General features: G+C 47.3%; 2 protein-coding genes across 2 annotated transcripts in view; one reads left to right on the plus strand and one right to left on the minus strand.

Annotated features, from left to right (window-relative positions):
• LOC129841810 (anoctamin-1-like) overlaps positions 1-25,596 on the minus strand; it is a 224,328-nt gene that overhangs the window by 159,928 nt on the left and 38,804 nt on the right. Inside the window, exon 3 of the mRNA XM_055910096.1 lies at positions 24,367-24,672. Coding sequence (XP_055766071.1) covers positions 24,367-24,672 — 306 coding nt within the window. The remainder of the gene's footprint in view (positions 1-24,366; positions 24,673-25,596) is intronic.
• On the plus strand, positions 13,222-15,518 carry LOC129841811 (uncharacterized). The gene is made up of 2 exons (XM_055910097.1): positions 13,222-14,889; positions 15,463-15,518. Exon 1 carries the CDS (start codon positions 13,429-13,431, stop codon positions 14,581-14,583), a length of 1,155 nt encoding a protein of 384 aa, XP_055766072.1. The 5' UTR covers positions 13,222-13,428; the 3' UTR covers positions 14,584-14,889; positions 15,463-15,518.

Here is a 25,596-nt window from a genome sequence, read left to right on the forward strand (position 1 = left end):
CGAGCAGCTGACGCAACCTAGCTGATGATTAGCTGATGAGTAGCTGACGGAACCTAGCTGACGATTATCTGACGAGCAGCTGACGCAACCTAGCTGACTAGTAGCTGACACACAACCTATCTGATGATTAGTCGACGCAACCTAGCTTACGAGTAGCCGACGCAACCTAGCTGACGAGTAGCTGACATACAACCTAGCTGACGAGCAGCTGACACACAACCTAGCTGAAGAGCAGCTGACGCAACCTAGCTGACGAACAGCTGACGCAACCTAGCTGACGAGCAGCTGACGCAACCTAGCTGACGACTAGCTGACACACAACCTAGCTGAAGAGTAGCTGACACACAACCTAGCTGACGAGTAGCTGACACACATCCTAGCTGACGATTAGCTGACGCAAACTAGCTGACGAGTAGCTGACGCAACCTAGCTGACAATTAGCTGACACACAACCTAGCTGACGAGCAGCTGACACACAACCTAGCTGACGATTAACTGATGAGTAGCTGACGCAACCTAGCTGACGAGTAGCTGACACACAACCTAGCTGACGATTGGCTGACGCACAACCTAGCTGACGATTATCTGACGAGTAGCTGACGCAACCTAGCTGACGAGTAGCTGACACACAACCTAGCTGACGATTGGCTGACGCACAACCTAGCTGTCGATTGGCTGACGCACAACCTAGCTGACGAGCGGCTGACACACAACCTTGCTGACGAGCAGCTGACACACAACCTGTCTGACTAGCAGCTGACGCAACCTAGCAGACGATTAGCTGACACACAACCTAGCTGACGAGTAGCTGACACACAACCTAGCTGACAAGTAGCTGACACACAACCTAGCTGACGATTAGCTGACGCAACCTAGCTGACGATTAGCTGACACACAACCTAGCTGACGAGTAGCTGACACACAACCTAGCTGACAAGTAGCTGACACACAACCTAGCTGACACACAATCTAGCTGACGATTAGCTGACGCAACCTAGCTGACAATTAGCTGACGCAACCTAGCTGACGAGTAGCTGACACACAACCTAGCTGACGAGCAGCTGACACACAACCTAGCTGACGAGCAGCTGACACACAACCTAGCTGACGAGCAGCTGACACACAACCTAGCTGACGATTGGCTGACGCACAACCTAGCTGACGATTATCTGACGAGTAGCTGACGCAACCTAGCTGACGAGTAGCTGACACACAACCTAGCTGACGATTGGCTGACGCACAACCTAGCTGACGATTATCTGACGAGTAGCTGACGCAACCTAGCTGACGAGTAGCTGACACACAACCAGGCTGACGATTGGCTGACGCACAACCTAGCTGACGATTGGCTGACGCACAACCTAGCTGACGAGCGGCTGACACACAACCTTGCTGACGAGCAGCTGACACACAACCTGTCTGACTAGCAGCTGACGCAACCTAGCTGACAATTAGCTGACACACAAGCTAGCTGACGAGTAGCTGACACAAAACCTAGCTGACAAGTAGCTGACACACAACCTAGCTGACACACAACCTAGCTGACGATTAGCTGACGCAACCTAGCTGACAATTAGCTCACGCAACCTAGCTGACGAGTAGCTGATGCAACCTAGCTGACGAGTAGCTGACGCAACCTAGCTGACACACAACCTAGCTGATGAGCAGCTGACACACAACCTAGCTGACGAGCAGCTGACACACAACCTAGCTGACGAGCAGCTGACGCAACCTAGCAGACGATTAACTGATGAGTAGCTGACGCAACCTAGCTGACGATTATCTGACGAGTAGCTGACGCAACCTAGCTGACGAGTAGCTGACACACAACCTAGCTGACGATTGGCTGACGCACAACCTAGCTGACGATTATCTGACGAGTAGCTGACGCAACCTAGCTGACGAGTAGCTGACACACAACCTAGCTGACGATTGGCTGACGCACAACCTAGCTGACGATTATCTGACGAGTAGCTGACGCAACCTAGCTGACGAGTAGCTGACACACAACCTAGCTGACGATTGGCTGACGCACAACCTAGCTGACGATTGGCTGACGCACAACAGCTGACACACAACCTAGCTGACGAGCGGCTGACACACAAACTTGCTGACGAGCAGCTGACACACAACCTGTCTGACTAGCAGCTGACGCAACCTAGCTGACAATTAGCTGACGAGTAGCTGACGAGTAGCTGACGCAACCTAGCTGACGATTAGCTGACACACAACCTAGCTGACGAGTAGCTGACACACAAACTAGCTGACAAGTAGCTGACACACAACCTAGCTGACGATTAGCTGACGCAACCTAGCTGACAATTATCTGACGCAACCTAGCTGACGAGTAGCTGACGCAACCTAGCTGACGAGTAGCTGACGCAACCTAGCTGACACACAACCTAGCTGACGAGCAGCTGACACACAACCTAGCTGACGAGCAGCTGACACACAACCTAGCTGACGAGCAGCTGACGCAACCTAGCTGACGATTAGCTGATGAGTAGCTGACGCAACCTAGCTGACGATTGTCTGACGAGCAGCTGACGCAACCTAGCTGACTAGTAGCTGACACACAACCTAGCTGACGATTGGCTGACGCACAACCTAGCTGACGATTGGCTGACGCACAACCTAGCTGACGAGCGGCTGACACACAACCTAGCTGACGAGCGGCTGACGCACAACCTACGGCTGACGCACAACCTAGCTGACGATTGGCTGACGCACAACCTAGCTGACGAGCAGCTGACACACAACCTAGCTGACGAGTAGCTGACGCCAACTAGCTGACGAGTAGCTGACGCCAACTAGCTGACGAGCAGCTGACACACAACCTAGCTGACGAGCAGCTGACACACAACCTAGCTGACGAGCAGCTGACACACAACCTAGCTGACGAGCAGCTGACACACAACCTAGCTGACGAGTAGCTGACGCCAACTAGCTGACGAGTAGCTGACAACCTAGCTGACGATTAGCTGACAACCTAGCTGACGAGCAGCTGACACACAACCTAGTTGACGAGCAGCTGACGCACAACCTAGCTGACGATTAGCTGACGCAATCTAGCTGACGAATAGCTGACGAGTAGCTGACGCAACCTAGCTGACGATTAGCTGACGCAACCTAGCTGACGAGTAGCTGACACACATCCTAGCTGACGAGCAGCTGACACACATCCTAGCTGACGAGTAGCTGACACACATCCTAGCTGACGAGTAGCTGACACACATCCTAGCTGACGAGTAGCTGACACACAACCTAGCTGACGAGTAGCTGACACACATCCTAGCTGACGAGTAGCTGACACACATCCTAGCTGACGAGTAGCTGACACACATCCTAGCTGACGAGCAGCTGACACACAACCTAGCTGACGAGCAGCTGACACACAACCTAGCTGACGAGTAGCTGACACACATCCTAGCTGACGAGCAGCTGACACACATCCTAGCTGACACACAACCTAGCTGACGAGCAGCTGACACACATCCTAGCTGACACACAACCTAGCTGACGTGCAGCTGACACACAACCTAGCTGACGAGCAGCTGACACACAACCTAGCTGACGAGCAGCTGACACACAACCTAGCTGACGAGCAGCTGACACACAAACTAGCTGACGAGCAGCTGACACACAAACTAGCTGACGAGCAGCTGACACACAACCTAGGTGACGAGCAGCTGACGCACAACCTAGGTGACGAGCAGCTGACGCACAACCTAGCTGACGATTAGCTGACGCAATCTAGCTGACAAATAGCTGACGAGTAGCTGACGCAACCTAGCTGACGATTAGCTGACGCAACCTAGCTGACGAGTAGCTGACACACATCCTAGCTGACGAGTAGCTGACACACATCCTAGCTGACGAGTAGCTGACACACAACCTAGCTGACGAGTAGCTGACACACAACCTAGCTGACGAGTAGCTGATGCAACCTAGCTGACGAGTAGCTGACGCACATCCTAGCTGACGATTAGCTGATGCAACCTAGCTGACGATTAGCTGACGCAACCTAGCTGACGAGTAGCTGACGCAACCTAGCTGACGAGTAGCTGACGCAACCTAGCTGACAATTAGCTGACACACAACGTAGCTGACGAGCAGCTGACACACAACCTAGCTGACGAGCAGCTGATACACAAATTAGCTGACGAGCAGCTGACACACAAACTAGCTGACGAGCAGCTGACACACAACCTAGGTGACGAGCAGCTGACGCACAACCTAGGTGACGAGCAGCTGACGCACAACCTAGCTGACGATTAGCTGACGCAATCTAGCTGACGAATAGCTGACGAGTAGCTGACGCAACCTAGCTGACGAGTAGCTGACACACATCCTAGCTGACAAGTAGCTGACACACATCCAAGCTGACGAGTAGCTGACACACAACCTAGCTGACGATTAGCTGACGCAACCTAGCTGACGAGTAGCTGACACACATTCTAGCTGACGATTAGCTGACACACATCCTAGCTGACGAGTAGCTGACACACAACCTAGCTGACGAGTAGCTGACACACAACCTAGCTGACGATTAGCTGATGCAACCTAGCTGACGAGTAGCTGACGCACATCCTAGCTGACGATTAGCTGATGCAACCTAGCTGACGATTAGCTGACGCAACCTAGCTGACGAGTTGCTGACGAGTAGCTGACGCAACCTAGCTGACAATTAGCTGACACACAACGTAGCTGACGAGCAGCTGAAACACAACCTAGCTGACGAGCAGCTGACACACAACCTAGCTGACGATTAGCTGACACACAACGTAGCTGACGAGCAGCTGACGCACAACCTAGGTGACGAGCAGCTGACACACAAACTAGCTGACGAGCAGCTGACACACAACCTAGCTGACGATTAGCTGACGCAATCTAGCTGACGAATAGCTGACGAGTAGCTGACGCAACCTAGCTGACGATTAGCTGACGCAACCTAGCTGACGAGTAGCTGACACACATCCTAGCTGACGAGTAGCTGACACACATCCTAGCTGACGAGTAGCTGACACACAACCTAGCTGACGATTAGCTGACGCAACCTAGCTGACGAGTAGCTGACACACATCCTAGCTGACGATTAGCTGACACACATCCTAGCTGACGAGTAGCTGACACACAACCTAGCTGACGAGTAGCTGACACACAACCTAGCTGACGAGTAGCTGACGCACATCCTAGCTGACGATTAGCTGATGCAACCTAGCTGACGATTAGCTGATGCAACCTAGCTGACGATTAGCTGATGCAACCTAGCTGACGAGTAGCTGACGCAACCTAGCTGACGAGTAGCTGACGCAACCTAGCTGACGAGTAGCTGACGCAACCTAGCTGACAATTAGCTGACACACAACCTAGCTGACGAGCAGCTGACACACAACCTAGTTGACGAGCAGCTGACACACCACCTAGCTGACGATTAGCTGACACACAACCTAGCTGACGAGCAGCTGACACACAACCTAGCTGACGAGCAGCTGACACACAACCTAGCTGACGAGCAGCTGACGCAACCTAGCTGACGATTAGCTGATGAGTAGCTGACGCAACCTAGCTGACGATTATCTGACGAGCAGCTGACGCAACCTAGCTGACTAGTAGCTGACACACAACCTAGCTGACGATTGGCTGACGCACAACCTAGCTGACGATTGGCTGACGCACAACCTAGCTGACGAGCGGCTGACGCACAACCTACGGCTGACGCACAACCTAGCTGACGATTGGCTGACGCACAACCTAGCTGACGATTGGCTGACGCACAACCTAGCTGACGAGCAGCTGACACACAACCTAGCTGACGAGCAGCTGACACAAAACCTAGCTGACGAGCAGCTGACGCAACCTAGCTGACGAGTAGCTGACACACAACCTAGCTGACGAGCAGCTGACACACAACCTAGCTGACGAGTAGCTGACGCCAACTAGCTGACGAGTAGCTGACGCCAACTAGTTTACGAGCAGCTGACACACAACCTAGCTGACGAGCAGCTGACACACAACCTAGCTGACGAGCAGCTGACACACAACCTAGCTGACGAGCAGCTGACACACAACCTAGCTGACGAGTAACTGACGCCAACTAGCTGACGAGTAGCTGACAACCTAGCTGACGATTAGCTGACAACCTAGCTGACGATTAGCTGACAACCTAGCTGACGAGCAGCTGACACACAACCTAGTTGACGAGCAGCTGACGCACAACCTAGCTGACGATTAGCTGACGCAATCTAGCTGACGAATAGCTGACGAGTAGCTGATTCAACCTAGCTGACGATTAGCTGACGCAACCTAGCTGACGAGTAGCTGACACACATCCTAGCTGACGAGCAGCTGACACACATCCTAGCTGACACACAACCTAGCTGACGAGCAGCTGACACACAACCTAGCTGACGAGCAGCTGACACACAACCTAGCTGACAATTAGCTGACACACAACCTAGCTGACGAGCAGCTGACACACATCCTAGCTGACACACAACCTAGCTGACGAGCAGCTGACACACATCCTAGCTGACACACAACCTAGTTGACGAGCAGCTGACACACAACCTAGCTGACAATTAGCTGACACACAAACAAGCTGACGAGCAGCTGACACACAACCTAGCTGACGAGCAGCTGACACACAAACTAGCTGACGAGTAGCTGACACACATCCTAGCTGACGAGTAGCTGACACACAACCTAGCTGACGAGTAGCTGACACACAACCTAGCTGACGAGTAGCTGACGCACATCCTAGCTGACGATTAGCTGATGCAACCTAGCTGACGATTAGCTGATGCAACCTAGCTGACGATTAGCTGATGCAACCTAGCTGACGAGTAGCTGACGCAACCTAGCTGACGAGTAGCTGACGCAACCTAGCTGACAATTAGCTGACACACAACCTAGCTGACGAGCAGCTGACACACAACCTAGTTGACGAGCAGCTGACACACCACCTAGCTGACGATTAGCTGACACACAACCTAGCTGACGAGCAGCTGACACACAACCTAGCTGACGAGCAGCTGACACACAACCTAGCTGACGAGCAGCTGACGCAACCTAGCTGACGATTAGCTGATGAGTAGCTGACGCAACCTAGCTGACGATTATCTGACGAGCAGCTGACGCAACCTAGCTGACTAGTACCTGACACACAACCTAGCTGACGATTGGCTGACGCACAACCTAGCTGACGATTGGCTGACGCACAACCTAGCTGACGAGCGGCTGACGCACAACCTACGGCTGACGCACAACCTAGCTGACGATTGGCTGACGCACAACCTAGCTGACGATTGGCTGACGCACAACCTAGCTGACGAGCAGCTGACACACAACCTAGCTGACGAGCAGCTGACACAAAACCTAGCTGACGAGCAGCTGACGCAACCTAGCTGACGAGTAGCTGACACACAACCTAGCTGACGAGCAGCTGACACACAACCTAGCTGACGAGTAGCTGACGCCAACTAGCTGACGAGTAGCTGACGCCAACTAGTTTACGAGCAGCTGACACACAAGCTAGCTGACGAGCAGCTGACACACAACCTAGCTGACGAGCAGCTGACACACAACCTAGCTGACGAGCAGCTGACACACAACCTAGCTGACGAGTAACTGACGCCAACTAGCTGACGAGTAGCTGACAACCTAGCTGACGATTAGCTGACAACCTAGCTGACGATTAGCTGACAACCTAGCTGACGAGCAGCTGACACACAACCTAGTTGACGAGCAGCTGACGCACAACCTAGCTGACGATTAGCTGACGCAATCTAGCTGACGAATAGCTGACGAGTAGCTGATTCAACCTAGCTGACGATTAGCTGACGCAACCTAGCTGACGAGTAGCTGACACACATCCTAGCTGACGAGCAGCTGACACACATCCTAGCTGACACACAACCTAGCTGACGAGCAGCTGACACACAACCTAGCTGACGAGCAGCTGACACACAACCTAGCTGACAATTAGCTGACACACAACCTAGCTGACGAGCAGCTGACACATCCTAGCTGACACACAACCTAGCTGACGAGCAGCTGACACACATCCTAGCTGACACACAACCTAGCTGACGAGCAGCTGACACACAACCTAGCTGACAATTAGCTGACACACAACCTAGCTGACGAGCAGCTGACACACAACCTAGCTGACGAGCAGCTGACACACAAACTAGCTGACGAGTAGCTGACACACAACCTAGCTGACGATTAGCTGATGCAACCTAGCTGACGAGTAGCTGACGCACATCCTAGCTGACGATTAGCTGATGCAACCTAGCTGACGATTAGCTGACGCAACCTAGCTGACGAGTAGCTGACGCAACCTAGCTGACGCAACCTAGCTGACAATTAGCTGACACACAACGTAGCTGACGAGCAGCTGACACACAACCTAGCTGACGAGCAGCTGACACACAACCTAGCTGACGATTAGCTGACACACAACGTAGCTGACGAGCAGCTGACACACAACCTAGCTGACAAGCAGCTGACACACAAACTAGCTGACGAGCAGCTGACACACAAACTAGCTGACGAGCAGCTGACACACAACCTAGGTGACGAGCAGCTGACGCACAACCTAGGTGACGAGCAGCTGACGCACAACCTAGCTGACGATTAGCTGACGCAATCTAGCTGACGAATAGCTGACGAGTAGCTGACGCAACCTAGCTGACGATTAGCTGACGCAACCTAGCTGACGAGTAGCTGACACACATCCTAGCTGACGAGTAGCTGACACACATCCTAGCTGACGAGTAGCTGACGCAACCTAGCTGACAATTAGCTGACGCAACCTAGCTGACGAGTAGCTGACACACATCCTAGCTGACATTTAGCTGACACACATTGTGCTGTCAAACTGCCTGGGAGCTCCTCAGTGGTGAAACTCCTCCTCCTTCAATCAGTGGTGAACCAGGTGGAACAAATCTTCCAGGCAATCTGGGCGTGCCAGCACCTGGCTCTGCTGTTGTCTTTAGAACGCAGTGAAAGGAGCATTTATAGCACCACAAGACCAAGGAAACTTCATCTATGTGATCAAGGTGACTGTGCAAGTCCAAGCCCTCCACAAAACTGTGAAAGACAGCCGGTAAGCGCCATATTGGCCATGTTTTGTTAGATTGACTTAAGCAGTGCACTGCTAATGATACTCTGGAAAACACAGACTTAACTCTTAACTTTGATAGGACTTTTGCAGTGGTATTTATAACTTCAAATGTTGTTTGTGGGGTATAAAGTAAGAAGAGCCAAATTCATTGTTGATAGAACTTGTTTGAAATGGTTAAAAGTAATTTAAACTTTGTAGAAATCTTAGTAAACCAAGTTCTTAATTCAGTAACAAATGTATAGTCTGGAAAATCTTTGGCTAAAAGATGTAGGATTTGTCTGCTTAACTGCTGATTAGAAAATAAGTGTGGTTTTTTGCTACTAGAGGTATTTTGAATGTGTTTGGCTAAAATGCAAATTTGGATAAAAGTGTACTGATTCTGCTCATTTGATTAAAAATGGTGGGTTTCTATTTTGGGAAACATTTGCTTAACAGTGGAAACCTTGTATTTGATAATGGCAGAAATGTGTTTCTGAGGTGAATGTGGATAATTTTGTGTATTTAATTAGGCTGTCAACTCAAATAATCACTTGTATTTGTCATCTCTTTTTTGAGGTTTTTCACCTGTTTACTGCCAACCAAAGAATGGTAAATAAAAGACAAACAACTGATTCTATGGCTGTTTATTGAGTGAAATCCAGTTAAAATCTTCACGTGGAGGGATTGTCCTTTTCAAGTGGGGAATTGCACAAGAAAGAGGTCAAAACTTGACAGTGAAAAACCGAAATCTGAACCTCGGCAAGCTCGAACCAGAACCTCCACCCAACTAAGCAACCAGGCTCAAGGATGTGTGGTCTGCGGAGACGGCAAGCATAAGAAAAGGCTATATTTCTGCCAAAAGTTTCGCACGCTTAAGCTGTCAGAGAAAAGAGATGCTGTCAGGAAGCTGGGAGCCTGCAAAAGATGCCTGGAGATTCACAAGGAAGGTGACTATTGTAAATCAGAGTTTCTGTGCAGGAGGCCAGACTGCATAGAACAGCGTGCTGCAGAACACCACTATTACCTCTGCCCGAGAGCTGGTACATCCAAAGGGAATGTCGTCCAGAGGTCCAATAACAGCAAAGTGGGAGGTGACACAAGAGAGCGTTATACCCAAGCCCAAGAAGAGTTCATTAGAAGTCTCTCACCTGAACTTGCAGAGAAGTGTTGCAATGCCTTTTGCAACACTATAGCCAGAACCTCTCTTGTGTCCAACCAACCCAGTCTTCTAGCAGAGAATGGAATAGTGGAGTGGCCCGTCATCATGATGCTCTTAGAGGTCACGGCCAATGCAGGACAAAAAGTTGGGACTTTGATCGACCTGGCATCGGATACAAACTATATAACTCATGATGCAGCTGATCGTTTGAACCTTAGAAGTGAAGCCATAACCCTTGTTGTCCATGGTGTGGGAGGAATGAAAGTTCAAGTCACCACAAAACGGTACCTCCTAAAGATCCGGGTCCGCACAGAGCAAGGCAATGTCAGATCCCACCAACTCCTCTGCTATGGTTTGGACAGCATTGCAGAGATTCACAAACATGTGACAGCCAAAAGACTCCAAAAATTCTTTCCAGATGTCCCCCAAAATGAACTTGTTAGACCAAGACAGATACAGCTTTTGATAAGCCATAAGGAAGGGCGACTGGTCCCACAGAAAATACGCACCGTTGGGGACCTTGTACTATGGGATGGGCCATTGGGAAAGACAATTGCAGGGACACACCCTGGTCTGTTTGAAGAGGTTACAGCACACCAGTCCAGAGCGCACTTCGCCAGATCCATGAGAACAGCAGCATTGATGTATGAAGAACATATCTGCGCCAAACCTACCATCAAGTCTTCTTATTCTGCTATTTCCACTCGGGATTTTATTGAGTGGTGGAGATGGGATAGCATTGGCGCCCCCTGCACCCCAAAATGTGGAGGATGTCGCTGCGGCAGTTGTCAACTTGGTGGCAAAGAAATGACTCTGGCCGAAGAAAGGGAGCTGGAAGTTAAGGGTGGCCTGACTAATGTTGGTGCTGATGACCACAGTGATAGTCCACACTGGCATGCAAGGTATCCATGGCTCATTGACCCATCTACATTGCCAAACAACATAAAAGCAGTGGAGGCAACCTTTCTCAGAACAGAGAGACAGCTCGCCAAAGAACCGCAGTGGAAAAAAGCCTATGGTGCTCAAGTCCACGAAATGGTTGACCGCCGGGCTGCAAGAAAGCTGACCAAAGAGGATCTAACCAACTGGAATGGACCTGTCTGGTATAGTAGTCATCTTATCGCACCCAACCCCCTCTCTGTTACAACTCCGGTAAGACTTGTCTGGAACAGCAGTCAGAAGTACAAAGGCCAAAGTCTGTCTGACCTTCTGATGAAAGGCCCTGACGTTCTCAATCCGATTCGAGCTGTCCTCCTCAAGTTCCGCCAAGGCTCCTACGCCGCTTTAGGAGACGTCAGAAAAATGTACAATTCTGTGTGGCTCGAGGAGAGGGAAGTCCATCTACACCGGTTCTTGTGGCGGGATTCAGAGGGCGATGAGGTGGAACAATACGCCATAACCAGAGTGAATATCGGGGACAAGCCAGCAGGGTGCATAGCACAACTGGCCATGAGGGAGACGGCTAACCTGCCTCAATTCAGCCACCTCACAGATGAATGGCAAGTATTACATGAGCACAGCTACGTCGATGACATCTTGACATCCCACAACTGCCCTGAAAAGCTCGAAGTCATCACAAAGAATGTGGAGCTGATTCTAAAAGCAGGAGGGTTTGCACTGAAGCCTTTGGTCTTCTCAGGCCAAAATAAAGGAGAAAGAGAAAAGGCATCACCAAATATTGTTGTCCTGCCAAATCAGCTTAAGGAGGAAGACAACAAGGCGCTCGGTCTCGGCTACATTGTGGATGAAGACATGTTGCATGTCATGGTGAGGGTCAACTTCTCCAGGCGGAAGAAAAAGATGAGACTTGGGCAAGACTTACTACTAGAAGAAGTACGAGCACAGACACCAGACCCGCTGACAAGACGTGAACTGCTGAGTCAAGTTGCTGGTTTGTACGACCCAGTTGGCCTGACAACGCCATCAAAGCAAAGAGGGGCTATCTTGGTCCGAAGGGCATTCCAAGAGGCAAAATCAAAGTGCAGCATGGTCAAGGACACATGGGACCTTCCGCTGTCGGATGAGCTCCGCAAAGATGGAATTGGAATTTGAGGAGTACGTCCAGCTAAGCAAAGTAATGTTCCCAAGAGCTCTTACTCCACCAAAGGCAACAACTGAACCAGTCGCTGTCACTTTTTCAGATGGCAGTGAAAGCTCCTATGGTGCTGTCCTCTACCTGCGGTGGAACTGCAACAAACAATTAACAATTCGACTAGTGGAGTCCAAAGCAAAGCTGACACCACTAGACCAGAAGGGGGATGCAGTCAAAGCAGAACTTTGCGGTGCAGTCTTTGCAAGCCGCCTGAAAAAGTACTTTGAACAGCATACCCAGATCCAGATAAAAAGGTGGTACCATTTGTTAGACGGTCAGACTGTTCTTGGAGCTATCCAGCGAGAAAGCTATGGATTTCAGACTTTCTTCGCTAATAGAATTGGAGAGATCCAAGAGAGCACACGGCTACAGGACTGGTGGTGGATCCCTGGACCACTCAACATAGCCGACATTATCACTCGAGGAGCTGGGCCAAAGGAACTTGATGCCCATTCAGAGTGGCAGCAAGGGCCAGAGTTTCTATATCTTCCAGAGAGCGAGTGGCCAATTATGTCGTCAAAAGATGTGTCTGTGACAGCTCGAGAGAGCATTAACAATATGCAAAAGAAGTCATTTGTGGCAGCACTCACCAGAGCCCAAGCGAAAAGAAGTCTTCCAAGTCTTGTGGGACGATTTCCTGCAGGTGCAGCTGTCCTAAACTTGGTGGATGAGAGGCGCTTTAGTAGCCTAAAGTGTCTAATCAAGACGGTTGCTTTGATCTGGAGAGCCGCCAAAAAGTTTAGATCTGCAACAAAATCCATTGAGACCCCAAAGTGGGAGGCGATTCCCACAAAAGGAGTTATCACCGCCACAGAACGTCAAGAGGCAATAAGAGACATCTATCTTGCTGCTCACGAGGGGGTGACGTTCCCAACTACCACTACGGACCGCTTGGTTGTGTACAGAGAGCCAGAATCTGGGTTACTAGTCTGCGGTGGGAGAATCCATGGCTTCAGGGAGGATGGCGCTGCAGTTCCCCTTCTGCCTTTCAATGCATGGGTCTCTACTTTATTGGCACGGGAGGCGCACGATGAAGGTCATGAAGGTGTGGCTGCAACCCTGCTGAAAATGAGGAGGAAAGCCTGGGTCATCCAAGGAAGAAAAATTTCCCAAAAAGTAGTGGATAACTGCCTTTTCTGCAAAAAGTCAAGAGCAAGAAGGTGCGAACAGGTAATGGCTGACTTACCTGCTGAAAGAGCCACACCTGCAGCTCCGTTCGAGTTCACTACAGTCGACCTCTTCGGACCGTACCTTGTCAAAGATGACATCAAGAAACGGGTCTCAATGAAAGTGTGGGGTGTCGTCTTCAGCTGTATGGCCAGCAGGGCAATTCATGCAGACCTGGTCAACACAATGTCGACAGAGAGCTTCTTGATGGCTTACCAACGCTTTACTGCAATTAGAGGGCACCCAAGAAAGATCTGGTCCGACCCGGGGACAAACTTCATTGGCGCCAAACCTGTCCTAAGAGAGCTTTACCAGTTCCTGGATGCTCAGAATAGGACTTCAATAGAAGAGATGTCGGCTCAAAAAGGTACCAAATGGGAGTGGACAATTCAACCTGCTGACTCACCTCACCGAAATGGGGCTGCTGAAGCCGCTGTTCGCATTCTCAAGAAGGCACTGCAGAGCCTGGGCAACAACACTGGCCTTAGCTACAGTGAGCTTCAGACAACACTACAACTTGCTGCAAACCTTGCCAACGAATGCCCAATAGATGCCAGGGTGCAGAGTCAAGAAGAAAGCGTGCAGTATGTGTCACCCAACACACTTCTCCTGGGCCGGGCCTCTCCAAGCGGTGAGATCAGAACATTTGACTTTGCGAACTACCCTTACAAGAGACTCCGAGAGATGCAGAACCAGGTCAACAAATTCTGGAGGTCTTGGAGCCAGCTTGCCGGCCCAAACTTATTTCTGAGAAGTAAATGGCACACTTCATATCGCAACGTTGCTGTCGGAGATATTGTCTGGTTGTGTGACCAAAATGCAATGAGGGGCCAATTCAAACTAGGACGGGTGATGAGCGTTAATCCAGATGCTAAGGGCATTGTTCGAGACGTGAACGTCAAAGTGGTCCAAAGCTCCTGCCTTCCTGTCACAAAACCCGCACTGAACCGACCATCGGCCAAAGTCCTGAAAGAAGCTACGCAAACAACAGTCCTGCACAGAGATGTTCGACGCTTGGTTGTCTTGCTACCAGTTGAGGATCAAACTCGGAGCTGACCGGCAGTATGTAGGTGCTGATTTACAATCTTTCCATCGGTTCCCGTGGGAAGATTGAGTGGGAGGTGTGCTGTCAAACTGCCTGGGAGCTCCTCAGTGGTGAAACTCCTCCTCCTTCAATCAGTGGTGAACCAGGTGGAACAAATCTTCCAGGCAATCTGGGCGTGCCAGCACCTGGCTCTGCTGTTGTCTTTAGAACGCAGTGAAAGGAGCATTTATAGCACCACAAGACCAAGGAAACTTCATCTATGTGATCAAGGTGACTGTGCAAGTCCAAGCCCTCCACAAAACTGTGAAAGACAGCCGGTAAGCGCCATATTGGCCATGTTTTGTTAGATTGACTTAAGCAGTGCACTGCTAATGATACTCTGGAAAACACAGACTTAACTCTTAACTTTGATAGGACTTTTGCAGTGGTATTTATAACTTCAAATGTTGTTTGTGGGGTATAAAGTAAGAAGAGCCAAATTCATTGTTGATAGAACTTGTTTGAAATGGTTAAAAGTAATTTAAACTTTGTAGAAATCTTAGTAAACCAAGTTCTTAATTCAGTAATAAATGTATAGTCTGGAAAATCTTTGGCTAAAAGATGTAGGATTTGTCTGCTTAACTGCTGATTAGAAAATAAGTGTGGTTTTTTGCTACTAGAGGTATTTTGAATGTGTTTGGCTAAAATGCAAATTTGGATAAAAGTGTACTGATTCTGCTCATTTGATTAAAAATGGTGGGTTTCTATTTTGGGAAACATTTGCTTAACAGTGGAAACCTTGTATTTGATAATGGCAGAAATGTGTTTCTGAGGTGAATGTGGATAATTTTGTGTATTTAATTAGGCTGTCAACTCAAATAATCACTTGTATTTGTCATCTCTTTTTTGAGGTTTTTCACCTGTTTACTGCCAACCAAAGAATGGTAAATAAAAGACAAACAACTGATTCTATGGCTGTTTATTGAGTGAAATCCAGTTAAAATCTTCACGTGGAGGGATTGTCCTTTTCAAGTGGGGAATTGCACAAGAAAGAGGTCAAAACTTGACACACATCCTAGCTGACGAGTAGCTGACACACAACCTAGCTGACGAGTAGCTGACACACAACCTAGCTGACGATTAGCTGATGCAACCTAGCTGACGAGTAGCTGACGCACATCCTAGCTGACGATTAGCTGACGCAACCTAGCTGACGATTAGCTGACGCAACCTAGCTGACGAGTAGCTGACGCAACCTAGCTGACGAGTAGCTGACAATTAGCTGACACACAACGTAGCTGACGAGCAGCTGACACACAACCTAGCTGACGAGCAGCTGACACACAACCTAGCTGACGATTAGCTGACACACAACGTAGCTGACGAGCAGCTGACACACAACGTAGCTGACGAGCAGCTGACACACAACCTAGCTGACGAGCAGCTGACACACAACCTAGCTGACGATTAGCTGACACACAAACTAGCTGACGAGCAGCTGACACACAACGTAGCTGACGAGCAGCTGACACACAACCTAGCTGACGAGCAGCTGACACACAAACTAGCTGACGAGCAGCTGACACACAAACTAGCTGACGAGCAGCTGACACACAACCTAGCTGACGAGCAGCTGACACACAACCTAGCAGCTGACACACAACCTAGCTGACGAGCAGCTGACACACAACCTAGCTGACGAGCAGCTGACACACAACCTAGCTGACGAGCAGCTGACACACAACCTAGCTGACGAGTAGCCGACGCAACCTAGCTGACGAGCAGCTGACACACAACCTAGGTGACGAGCAGCTGACGCACAACCTAGGTGACGAGCAGATGACGCACAACCTAGCTGACGATTAGCTGACGCAATCTAGCTGACGAATAGCTGACGAGTAGCTGACGCAACCTAGCTGACGATTAGCTGACGCAACCTAGCTGACGATTAGCTGACGCAACCTAGCTGACGAGTAGCTGACACACATCCTAGCTGACGAGTAGCTGACGATTAGCTGACGCAACCTAGCTGACGATTAGCTGACGCAACCTAGCTGACGAGTAGCTGACACACAACCTAGCTGACGAGTAGCTGACACACATCCTAGCTGACGAGTAGCTGACACACATCCTAGCTGACGAGTAGCTGACACACAACCTAGCTGACGATTAGCTGACGCAACCTAGCTGACGAGTAGCTGACACACATCCTAGCTGACGATTAGCTGACACACATCCTAGCTGACGAGTAGCTGACACACAACCTAGCTGACGAGTAGCTGACACACAACCTAGCTGACGAGTAGCTGACGCACATCCTAGCTGACGATTAGCTGATGCAACCTAGCTGACGATTAGCTGATGCAACCTAGCTGACGAGTAGCTGACGCAACCTAGCTGACGAGTAGCTGACGCAACCTAGCTGACGAGTAGCTGACGCAACCTAGCTGACAATTAGCTGACACACAACCTAGTTGACGAGCAGCTGACACACAACCTAGCTGACGAGCAGCTGACACACAACCTAGCTGACGAGCAGCTGACACACAACCTAGCTGACGAGCAGCTGACACACAACCTAGCTGACGAGCAGCTGACACACAACCTAGCTGACGAGCAGCTGACACACAACCTAGCTGACGAGCAGCTGACACACAACCTAGCTGACGAGTAGCTGACACACAACCTAGTTGACGAGCAGCTGACACACAACCTAGTTGACGAGCAGCTGACACACAACCTAGCTGACGAGCAGCTGACACACAACCTAGCTGACGAGCAGCTGACACACAACCTAGCTGACGATTAGCTGACACCACCTATCTGACGAGCTCAAGGTTACCCACCATGTCATCAGGGATTGGCTGCATTACAATATGCGTATGATAAAGCATCAACCATAACCATGGGCTATCCTGTAATGATAGATACACATCATAAGATAGTGGAGCTGATAGAACAGGGAAAACATTTAACTACTGCAAGAACTTTGGAATACACCCTACTAACCTATCCAGATGTATCCATTAAAATATGTACTACAGTACATCCAGCTGAAAGAATTCCATTCGAATTTGAAGGAAAAGTAAATCATTGTGTAGCAGAATCTCTAATCTTTACTAAACTGCATCCAGACTTTTATTAATCTCTACCATTGCTAGACAGGGAAGGAGTTGATTTGGAAGAATACTTTGTAGACGGCTCCTGTTATAAAGACTATACGGGAAACCATGCAGGGTGTTCAGTGGCAAGAAAACAAGGAAAATAATTTAGAGGAAAAACTTGAGTATTGTCCTCAACCATGTTCAACCCAATTGGCAGGACTTAACCTGTTGGGGATGGGGGCGCTGTTTAGACTATTTATGCTAATTTGGCTAATTTTTTAAACGGCTTCCCACAAAATCCTTGATCGTACAATATGCATATTATTATTATTATTGGATAGAAAACAGTCTATAGTTTCTATAGGAGTTGAAATTTTGTCTCTAAGTGGAACAGAGCCCATTCTACAGCAATTTCCCTGACATGGATTCAGATTTCAGAAATGTTGGCCACTGTTCTGAAGTCAGTTAAAACGGCACTGATTTTGCTATGACTATACGGACACTTCTTACGTCTTCCCCTGGATGCCTTTACGTGATGACGATTCCAATGGGGTCGATTGCGCGTTCACAGGCCCTACAAATGAAAAAACCCTGAAGCTAGTCATTCTTTCCTTGGTGCGTAACGCGCGTGCTGGTCACCGACCCGCTCCTGTTCCAAGCGTTAGTTTAGCCTGTTATATTTCTCCGGTCATCTTTTCACTCGTTATAGGAGTTAAAAACATCATAAGGTAGTTAATTTAAAGCGTTTTATAGCAATTTATATCCGTTTAGTGCGATTTTGGGACATTTATTTTTGCAACGATGTGAAAAGTTGGGCACGCTTTTCAGTTCATCCCGAACGCAGTTGACATTTCCACATGGCAAGAGGACAGCTTTCCACCAAAAGACGATTTCTCCCAAGAAAGGATCCTTTGCCCAAGATACTGATGGAAGAACAGCTCAAGGTAGGACATTTTTATTATGATAAATCGTGTTTCTGTCGAAACATTTTAGTGGCTTAGAACGCCATGTTTTATGACGTAGCTTCGCTAGGCGCAAACTGTATTGAAAAGTAAGGATAAATTAAAAAATGTAATAACGCAATTGTATTAAGAATTAAATTGTCTATCAATCCCTGTCCACCCTATATTTTTTAGTCACGTTTATGAGTATTTATGTATAAGAGTAGATCACTGTCTAAGTGGCGCAAGGACATTTTCTTTACCAGCTTGTCTACATTTCACATTGTCTAACCATGATTTTGGTGGCTAAATATAAACATTTGCGATCAAACTCTATATGGAATGTGTAATATGATGTTACAGGAGTGTCATCGGAAGAATTCTGAGAAGGTTAGTGAAAAAATTAATATCTTTTGGCGATGTTGACTTTTATCGCTCACTTTGGCTAGAATCAATGCTGGGCTGCTAATTGCTATGTGCTAAGCTAATATAACGATTTATTGTGTTTTCGCTGTAAGACACTTAGAAAATCTGAAATATTGTCTGTATTCACAGGATCTGTGTCTTTCGATTCGTGTATGCTGTGTATTTTTACGAAATGTTTGATGATTAGTAAGTAGGTAAACACGTTGCTCTAAGTAGTTTTTCTATTCCATTTGTGACGGTGGGTGCAATTGTAAACTATGATATCTACCTGAAATATGCACTTTTTTCTAACAAAACCTATCCCATACCATAAATATGTTATCAGACTGTCATCTGATGAGTTTTTTTGTTGGTTAGGGGCTATAAATATCTTAGTTTAGCCGAATTGGTGATGGCTACTGGTGTTGGTGGACAAATAAAAGATGGTGGATTATGCTAATGTGTTTTTAGGTAATAGATGTACATCTTTACATATTGTGTCTTCCCTGTAAAACATTTTAAAAATCGGAAATGTTGACTGGATTCACAAGATCTGTGTCTTTCATTAGCTGTATTGGACTTTAATGTGTGAAAGTTAAATATTTAAAAAAAATATTTTTTTTGAATTTCGCGGCACTGGTTTTTCAGTGGGGGGGGGGGGGGTGCCGCTAGCGCCACGCTGATCCTAGACAGGTTAAGGCATTGACTGTAGCATGTGTGCGAGGGATGCAAAGACAGTTAATATCTATACTGATTCAGCATATGCACACAGAGTATGTCACTTGTTTGGAAACAGAGAGGAGTTAACTTTTTATGGCTGCAGGGGCAGTATTGAGTAGCTCCGATAAAAGGTGCCCATTTCAAACGGCCTCGTACTCAATTCTTGCTCGTACAATATGCATATTATTATTACTATTGGATAGAAAACACTCTCTAGTTTCTAAAACCGTTTGAATTATATTTGTGAGTCAAACAGAACTCATTTGGCACAAACTTCCTGACCAGGAAGTGGAAAGTCTGAAATCGATGCTCTGTTCTACTTCCTGCCTATACATGGGCATGATACGTATTAGTATACGTGCACTTCATACACCTTCCCCTGGATGTCAAGAGGCGGTGAGAGAAGAAATTTCGTGTTTATCTTGGTCTGAAGTGGAATACAAGCTCTTTGTATGACGTGTCCGCCCATTTCCTGTTTTCTGGAGAGCGCGAAAGGGGACTTGGATTTGCGTTCTGTTTAGCTGCCGTTATAGGCGTTAAATAATAGTTTCATCAGATTATTGAACATTTTTCGGGAGTTTTGCCGTGTTCCGTTCTCTTCCGTTTGTTGACATGGAGAGCTTCGAGCCACTTGGCAAGTGCGCTTGCTAATTCAAGAGGGAAAATGAACGTTCTAAATCCAAACAACAATTGTTCTTGACAACTAGTCGCCGGCGCCCAACTTTGGGTACTCAGCTATACCGAAGCTGGATGTCGTAATGAAGTTATTTTTTAGAATTCTAACACTGCGATTTCATTAATTTGGTTGGTTCTTGGTTAGTTAGGCTGGCTTTGTGCATGCTACCTGTGCTGTGAAAAATGTCTGTCCTTTTTTTGTATTTGGTGGTGAGCTAACATAAATATATGTGGTGTTTTTGCTGTAAAACATTTTAAAAAATCGGACATGTTGAATGGATTCACAAGATGTGCATCTTTCATTTGCTGTATTGGACTTGTTAATGTGTGAAAGTGAAATATTTCTAAAAAATATATTTTGAATTTCGCGCTCTGCCTTTTCAGTGGAATGTGGGAGGAGTTCTGCTAGCGGAACGCCGGTGCCAGACAGGTTAATGATGCCCATGGTCATGACCATTGTGCAAGGGGGTTAATGATGCCCATGGTCAGGGGGAGGTAATAAGGAAAATGTAAAAACAAGGATACTGGTCACCACAGCTGCAGGCAACAGTAGATGAGATGTGAAATACAGTTGCTGATAATGGGCCTCTGTACGCCTACAGTGGGGAGAACAAGTATTTGATACACTGACGATTTTGCAGGTTTTCCTACTTACAAAGCATGTAGAGGTCTGTAATTTTTATCGTAGGTACACTTCAACTGTGAGAGACGGAATCTAAAACAAAAATCTAGAAAATCACATTGTATGATTTTTAAGTAATTCATTTGCATTTTATTGCATGACATAAGTATTTGATCACCTACCAACCAGTAAGAATTCCGGCTCTCACAGACCTGTTAGTTCTTCTTTAAGAAGCCCTCCTGTTCTCCACTCATTACCTGTATTAACTGTACCTGTTTGAACTCGTTACCTGTATAAAAGACACCTGTCCACACACTCAAACAGACTCCAACCTCTCCACAATGGCCAAGACCAGAGAGCTGTGTAAGGACATCAGGGATACAATTGTAGACCTGCACAAGGCTGGGATGGACTACAGGACAATAGGCAAGCAGCTTGGTGAGAAGGCACCAACTGTTGGCGCAATTATTAGAAAATGGAAGAAGTTCAAGAGGACGGTCAATCACCCTGAGTCTGGGGCTCCATGCAAGATCTCACCTTGTGGGGCATCAATGATCATGAGGAAAGTGAGGGATCAGCCCAGAACTACACGGCAGGACCTGGTCAATGACCTGAAGAGAGCTGGGACCACAGTCTCAAAGAAAACCATTAGTAACACACTACGCCGTCATGGATTAAAATCCTGCAGCGCACGCAAGGTCCCCCTGCTCAAGCCAGCGCATGTCCAGGCCCGTCTGAAGTCTGCCAATGACCATCTGGATGATCCAGAGGAGGAATGGGAGAAGGTCATTCGGTCTGATGAGACAAAAATAGAGCTTTTTGGTCTAAACTCCACTCGCCGTGTTTGGAGGAAGAAGAAGGATGAGTACAACCCCAACAACACCATCCCAACCGTGAAGCATGGAGGTGGAAACATCATTCTTTGGGGATGCTTTTCTGCAAAGGGGACAGGACGACTGCACCGTATTGAGGGGAGGATGGATGGGGCCATGTATCGCGAGATCTTGGCCAACAACCTCCTTCCCTCAGTAAGAGCATTGAAGATGGGTCGTGGCTGGGTCTTCCAGCATGACAACGACCCGAAACACACAGCCAGGGCAACTAAGGAGTGGCTCCGTAAGAAGCATCTCAAGGTCCTGGAGTGGCCTAGCCAGTCTCCAGACCTGAACCCAATAGAAAATCTTTGGAGGGAGCTGAAAGTCCGTATTGCCCAGTGACAGCCCCGAAACCTGAAGGATCTGGAGAAGGTCTGTATGGAGGAGTGGGCCAAAATCCCCCCTGCAGTGTGTGCAAACCTGGTCAAGAACTACAGGAAACGTATGATCTCTGTAATTGCAAACAAAGGTTTCTGTACCAAATATTAAGTTCTGCTTTTCTGATGTATCAAATACTTATGTCATGCAATAAAATGCAAATGCATTACTTAACAATGTGATTTTCTGGATTTTTGTTTTAGATTCCGTCTCTCACAGTTAAAGTGTACCTATGATAAAAAATTACAGACCTCTACATGCTTTGTAAGTAGGAAAACCTGCAAAATCGGCAGTGTGTCAAATATTTGTTCTCCACACTGTATGTGCGCAAAATAACATACGTAAAGAGATAACTACACCTATAGGCCACATACTGGTCCCAGAAGGACCATTTCAACACATTGTAATGGACTATGTGGATATGATAAAACCAGTACGTGGCAAGAGGTACATGCTAGTTATTATAGACAGATTTAGCTGGATAGAAGCAATACCATCTTGAGACCAGGGAGCAGGACAAGTGATAAAGTACTTGACCAGAGAAGTAATACCAAGTTTTGGGATACCAACAGAAATCAGCTCAGATAATGGATCAGCATTTGTGCGAAAAATAGTAAAACTGGTGACACAACAGCTAAGAATGAAGCAAAGGCTGGGATGTGTTTATCATCCCCAGTTGCAAGGGATGGTTGAAAGGGCAAATGGAACCCTCAAGGATTAGATAAATAAAATATGTGCAACTTCAGGGCTTAACTTCTACTTCCTCCCAATCCCGGGTCTGGGAGCACCCCCACCAGTAAAAAAGCTGACTAGCATAGCCTAGCATAGCGTCACAAGTAAATAGTAGCATCTAAATATCATTAAATCACAAGTCCAAGACACCAGATGAAAGATACACATCTTGTGAATCCAGCCATCATTTCTGATTTTGTAAATGTTTTACAGGGAAGACACAATATGTAAATCTATTTGATAACCACGATAGCAAAAGACACAACTTTTTTTGTCCACCATTTTTTTCCTGCATAGGTAGCTATCACAATTTAGACCAAATAAATATATAAATAGCCACTAACCAAGAAACAACTTCCTCAGATGACTGATAACTGATAACATATTTATTGTATAGCATATGTTTTGTTGGAGTAGTGTGACTATCATCCAGATTGACCCCACTCAAGAGCCTCTGACAAGACAGAGAAGGGATATGACTGCAGTAAAAACAACAGCAGTAACAACCACCATCCACTGCCATTACAAGAAAGCCAGAACCATCAGAATCAGTTGGGTTCCTCTAAAACATTTGGAACCTTCTAGCCAATCCCAGTAGTAGTCGTAGTAGAAAAGGAGACTGTAACCCCAATTGGTGATTCAACCCCAGAACTATATAAGGATAAATCTTTAAAGAAAGTAGCAAAAAATGAATGGTATGAATGGGCTCAATATACAGCGTCTAAATTAAGACTGAAAAATTGTTTACAAACTAACCGCCCGGCAGCCGACGCAACCTAGCCGACGCAACCTAGCCGACCGGCAGCCGACGCAACCTAGCCGACCTGCAGCCAACGCAACCTAGCCTAAAGTAACTTCTCACCGTCATACGTTTTGCTAGCTGGCCAATCAGATAGCCAACCCATAGTTGTGTAATTCAAAACAAAGCCTTATATTCACCTATCTTTCTATCTATGAGGAAGGAGACGTTGGTTAGCATGCTAATAGCTAACAATCAGCTAGCTTCCTAAACAGTTAGCATTACTAGTGTCAGATAGCCAACATGACAAAAAAGTTAGTATCTAGCAATCAGTTAGCTACCTAAACATTTAGCAATACTAGAAGCTAACAATCAGCTAGCTTCCAAAACACTTAGCAATGCAAGGCAGCTAACATGACAAAACAAGCTAGTAGCTAGCAATCAGCAATGATTTAGCTAACAATGCGTTATCCTCTGGGATTTTTTAAACTGTACCAACTATTTACCAAAAAAAAACTATCAATCAATGAATAGATGTTTCCCATTAAAAAAAGTAGCATTGGACAGATACCTTAACATACACAGCTCTAAACTCTTGTCCAGAGGTAGATTATAATATATTACCTCCTTGTCTCTCTCCAGCTGCAGGCCCTGCTCCAACAGCCCAGACTCAAACTCCTCCCTCATCATAGCTTTCTCTTCCTCACTCAGGTGAGACTCCTCCCCCTCTGGCAGCCCTGCCTCCAGCTCAGGCTGTGTATCTCGTCTCAGCATGCTGGGTAGCGGAAGGCTCCCATTGGATGCTTGAGAGGTGAGGGAGAGACGATGCAGGGAGATCCTTCTTTTCTTATAGTGATAGCACAGAATATAGTCCACCTTCCTCTGGCCGTCTGCAAAGAATGTCCCTTTACCAAGCTCTATGGTGGGCTCCTACACGCACACACACATACACAAATCCAAATGAGGTTTTCTTGGGCTAGGGTTAGGGTTGAGAGGGGAGTGTTAAGGTGGCAAGACAGAGTACTGATAGCCTGGTCCCAGATCTGGTTCTGCTCTCTTGCCAACTCAAAACATGTTTGGTATGACAATTATATACAGAGTTGGACAAAACAGAGATGCTAGTTCTAGGTCTCAAGAAACAAAGAGATCCTCTGTTGAATCTGACAATTAATCTTGATGGTTGTACAGTCGTCTCAAATAAAACTGTGAAGGACCTCGGCGTTACTCTGGACCCTGATCTCTCTTTTGACGAACATATCAAGACTGTTTCAAGGACAGCTTTTTACGATCTACGTAACATTGCAAAATGATGCAGAAAATTAATCCATGCTTTTGTCACTTCTAGGTTAGACTACAGCAATGCTCTACTTTCCGGCTACCCGGATAAAGCACTAAATAAACTTCAGTTAAACACGGCTGCTAAACACGGCTGCTAGAATCTTGACTAGAACCAAAACTGATCACATTACTCCAGTGCTAGCCTCTCTCTACACTGGCTTCCTGTTAAGGCAAGGGCTGATTTCAAGGTTTTACTGCTAACCTACAAAGCATTACATGCACTTGCTCCCACCTCTCTTTCCAATTTGGTCCTTCCGTACATAACTACACGTACGCTACGGTCACAAGACTAGAATTTCTAAGCAAACAGCTGGAGGCAGGGCTTTCTCCTATAGAGCTCCATTGTTATGGAATGGTCTGCCTACCCATGTGAGAGACGCAGACTCGGTCTCAACCTTTAAGTCTTTACTGAAGACTTATCTCTTCAGTAGGTCATATGATTGGGTGTAGTCTGGCCCAGGAGTCTGGCCCAAGGTGAACGGAAAGGCACTGGCACAACGAACCGCCCTTGCTGTC

Source organism: Salvelinus fontinalis, unplaced genomic scaffold (genome assembly GCF_029448725.1).
Source record: "Salvelinus fontinalis isolate EN_2023a unplaced genomic scaffold, ASM2944872v1 scaffold_0001, whole genome shotgun sequence".
Classification (NCBI taxonomy): Eukaryota; Metazoa; Chordata; class Actinopteri; order Salmoniformes; family Salmonidae; genus Salvelinus; species Salvelinus fontinalis.

Excerpts from the sequence above, each read along its gene's own strand:
- LOC129841811 (XM_055910097.1), top strand. The coding sequence starts at position 13,429 with ATGAGGAGGAAAGCCTGGGTCATCCAAGGAAGAAAAATTTCCCAAAAA.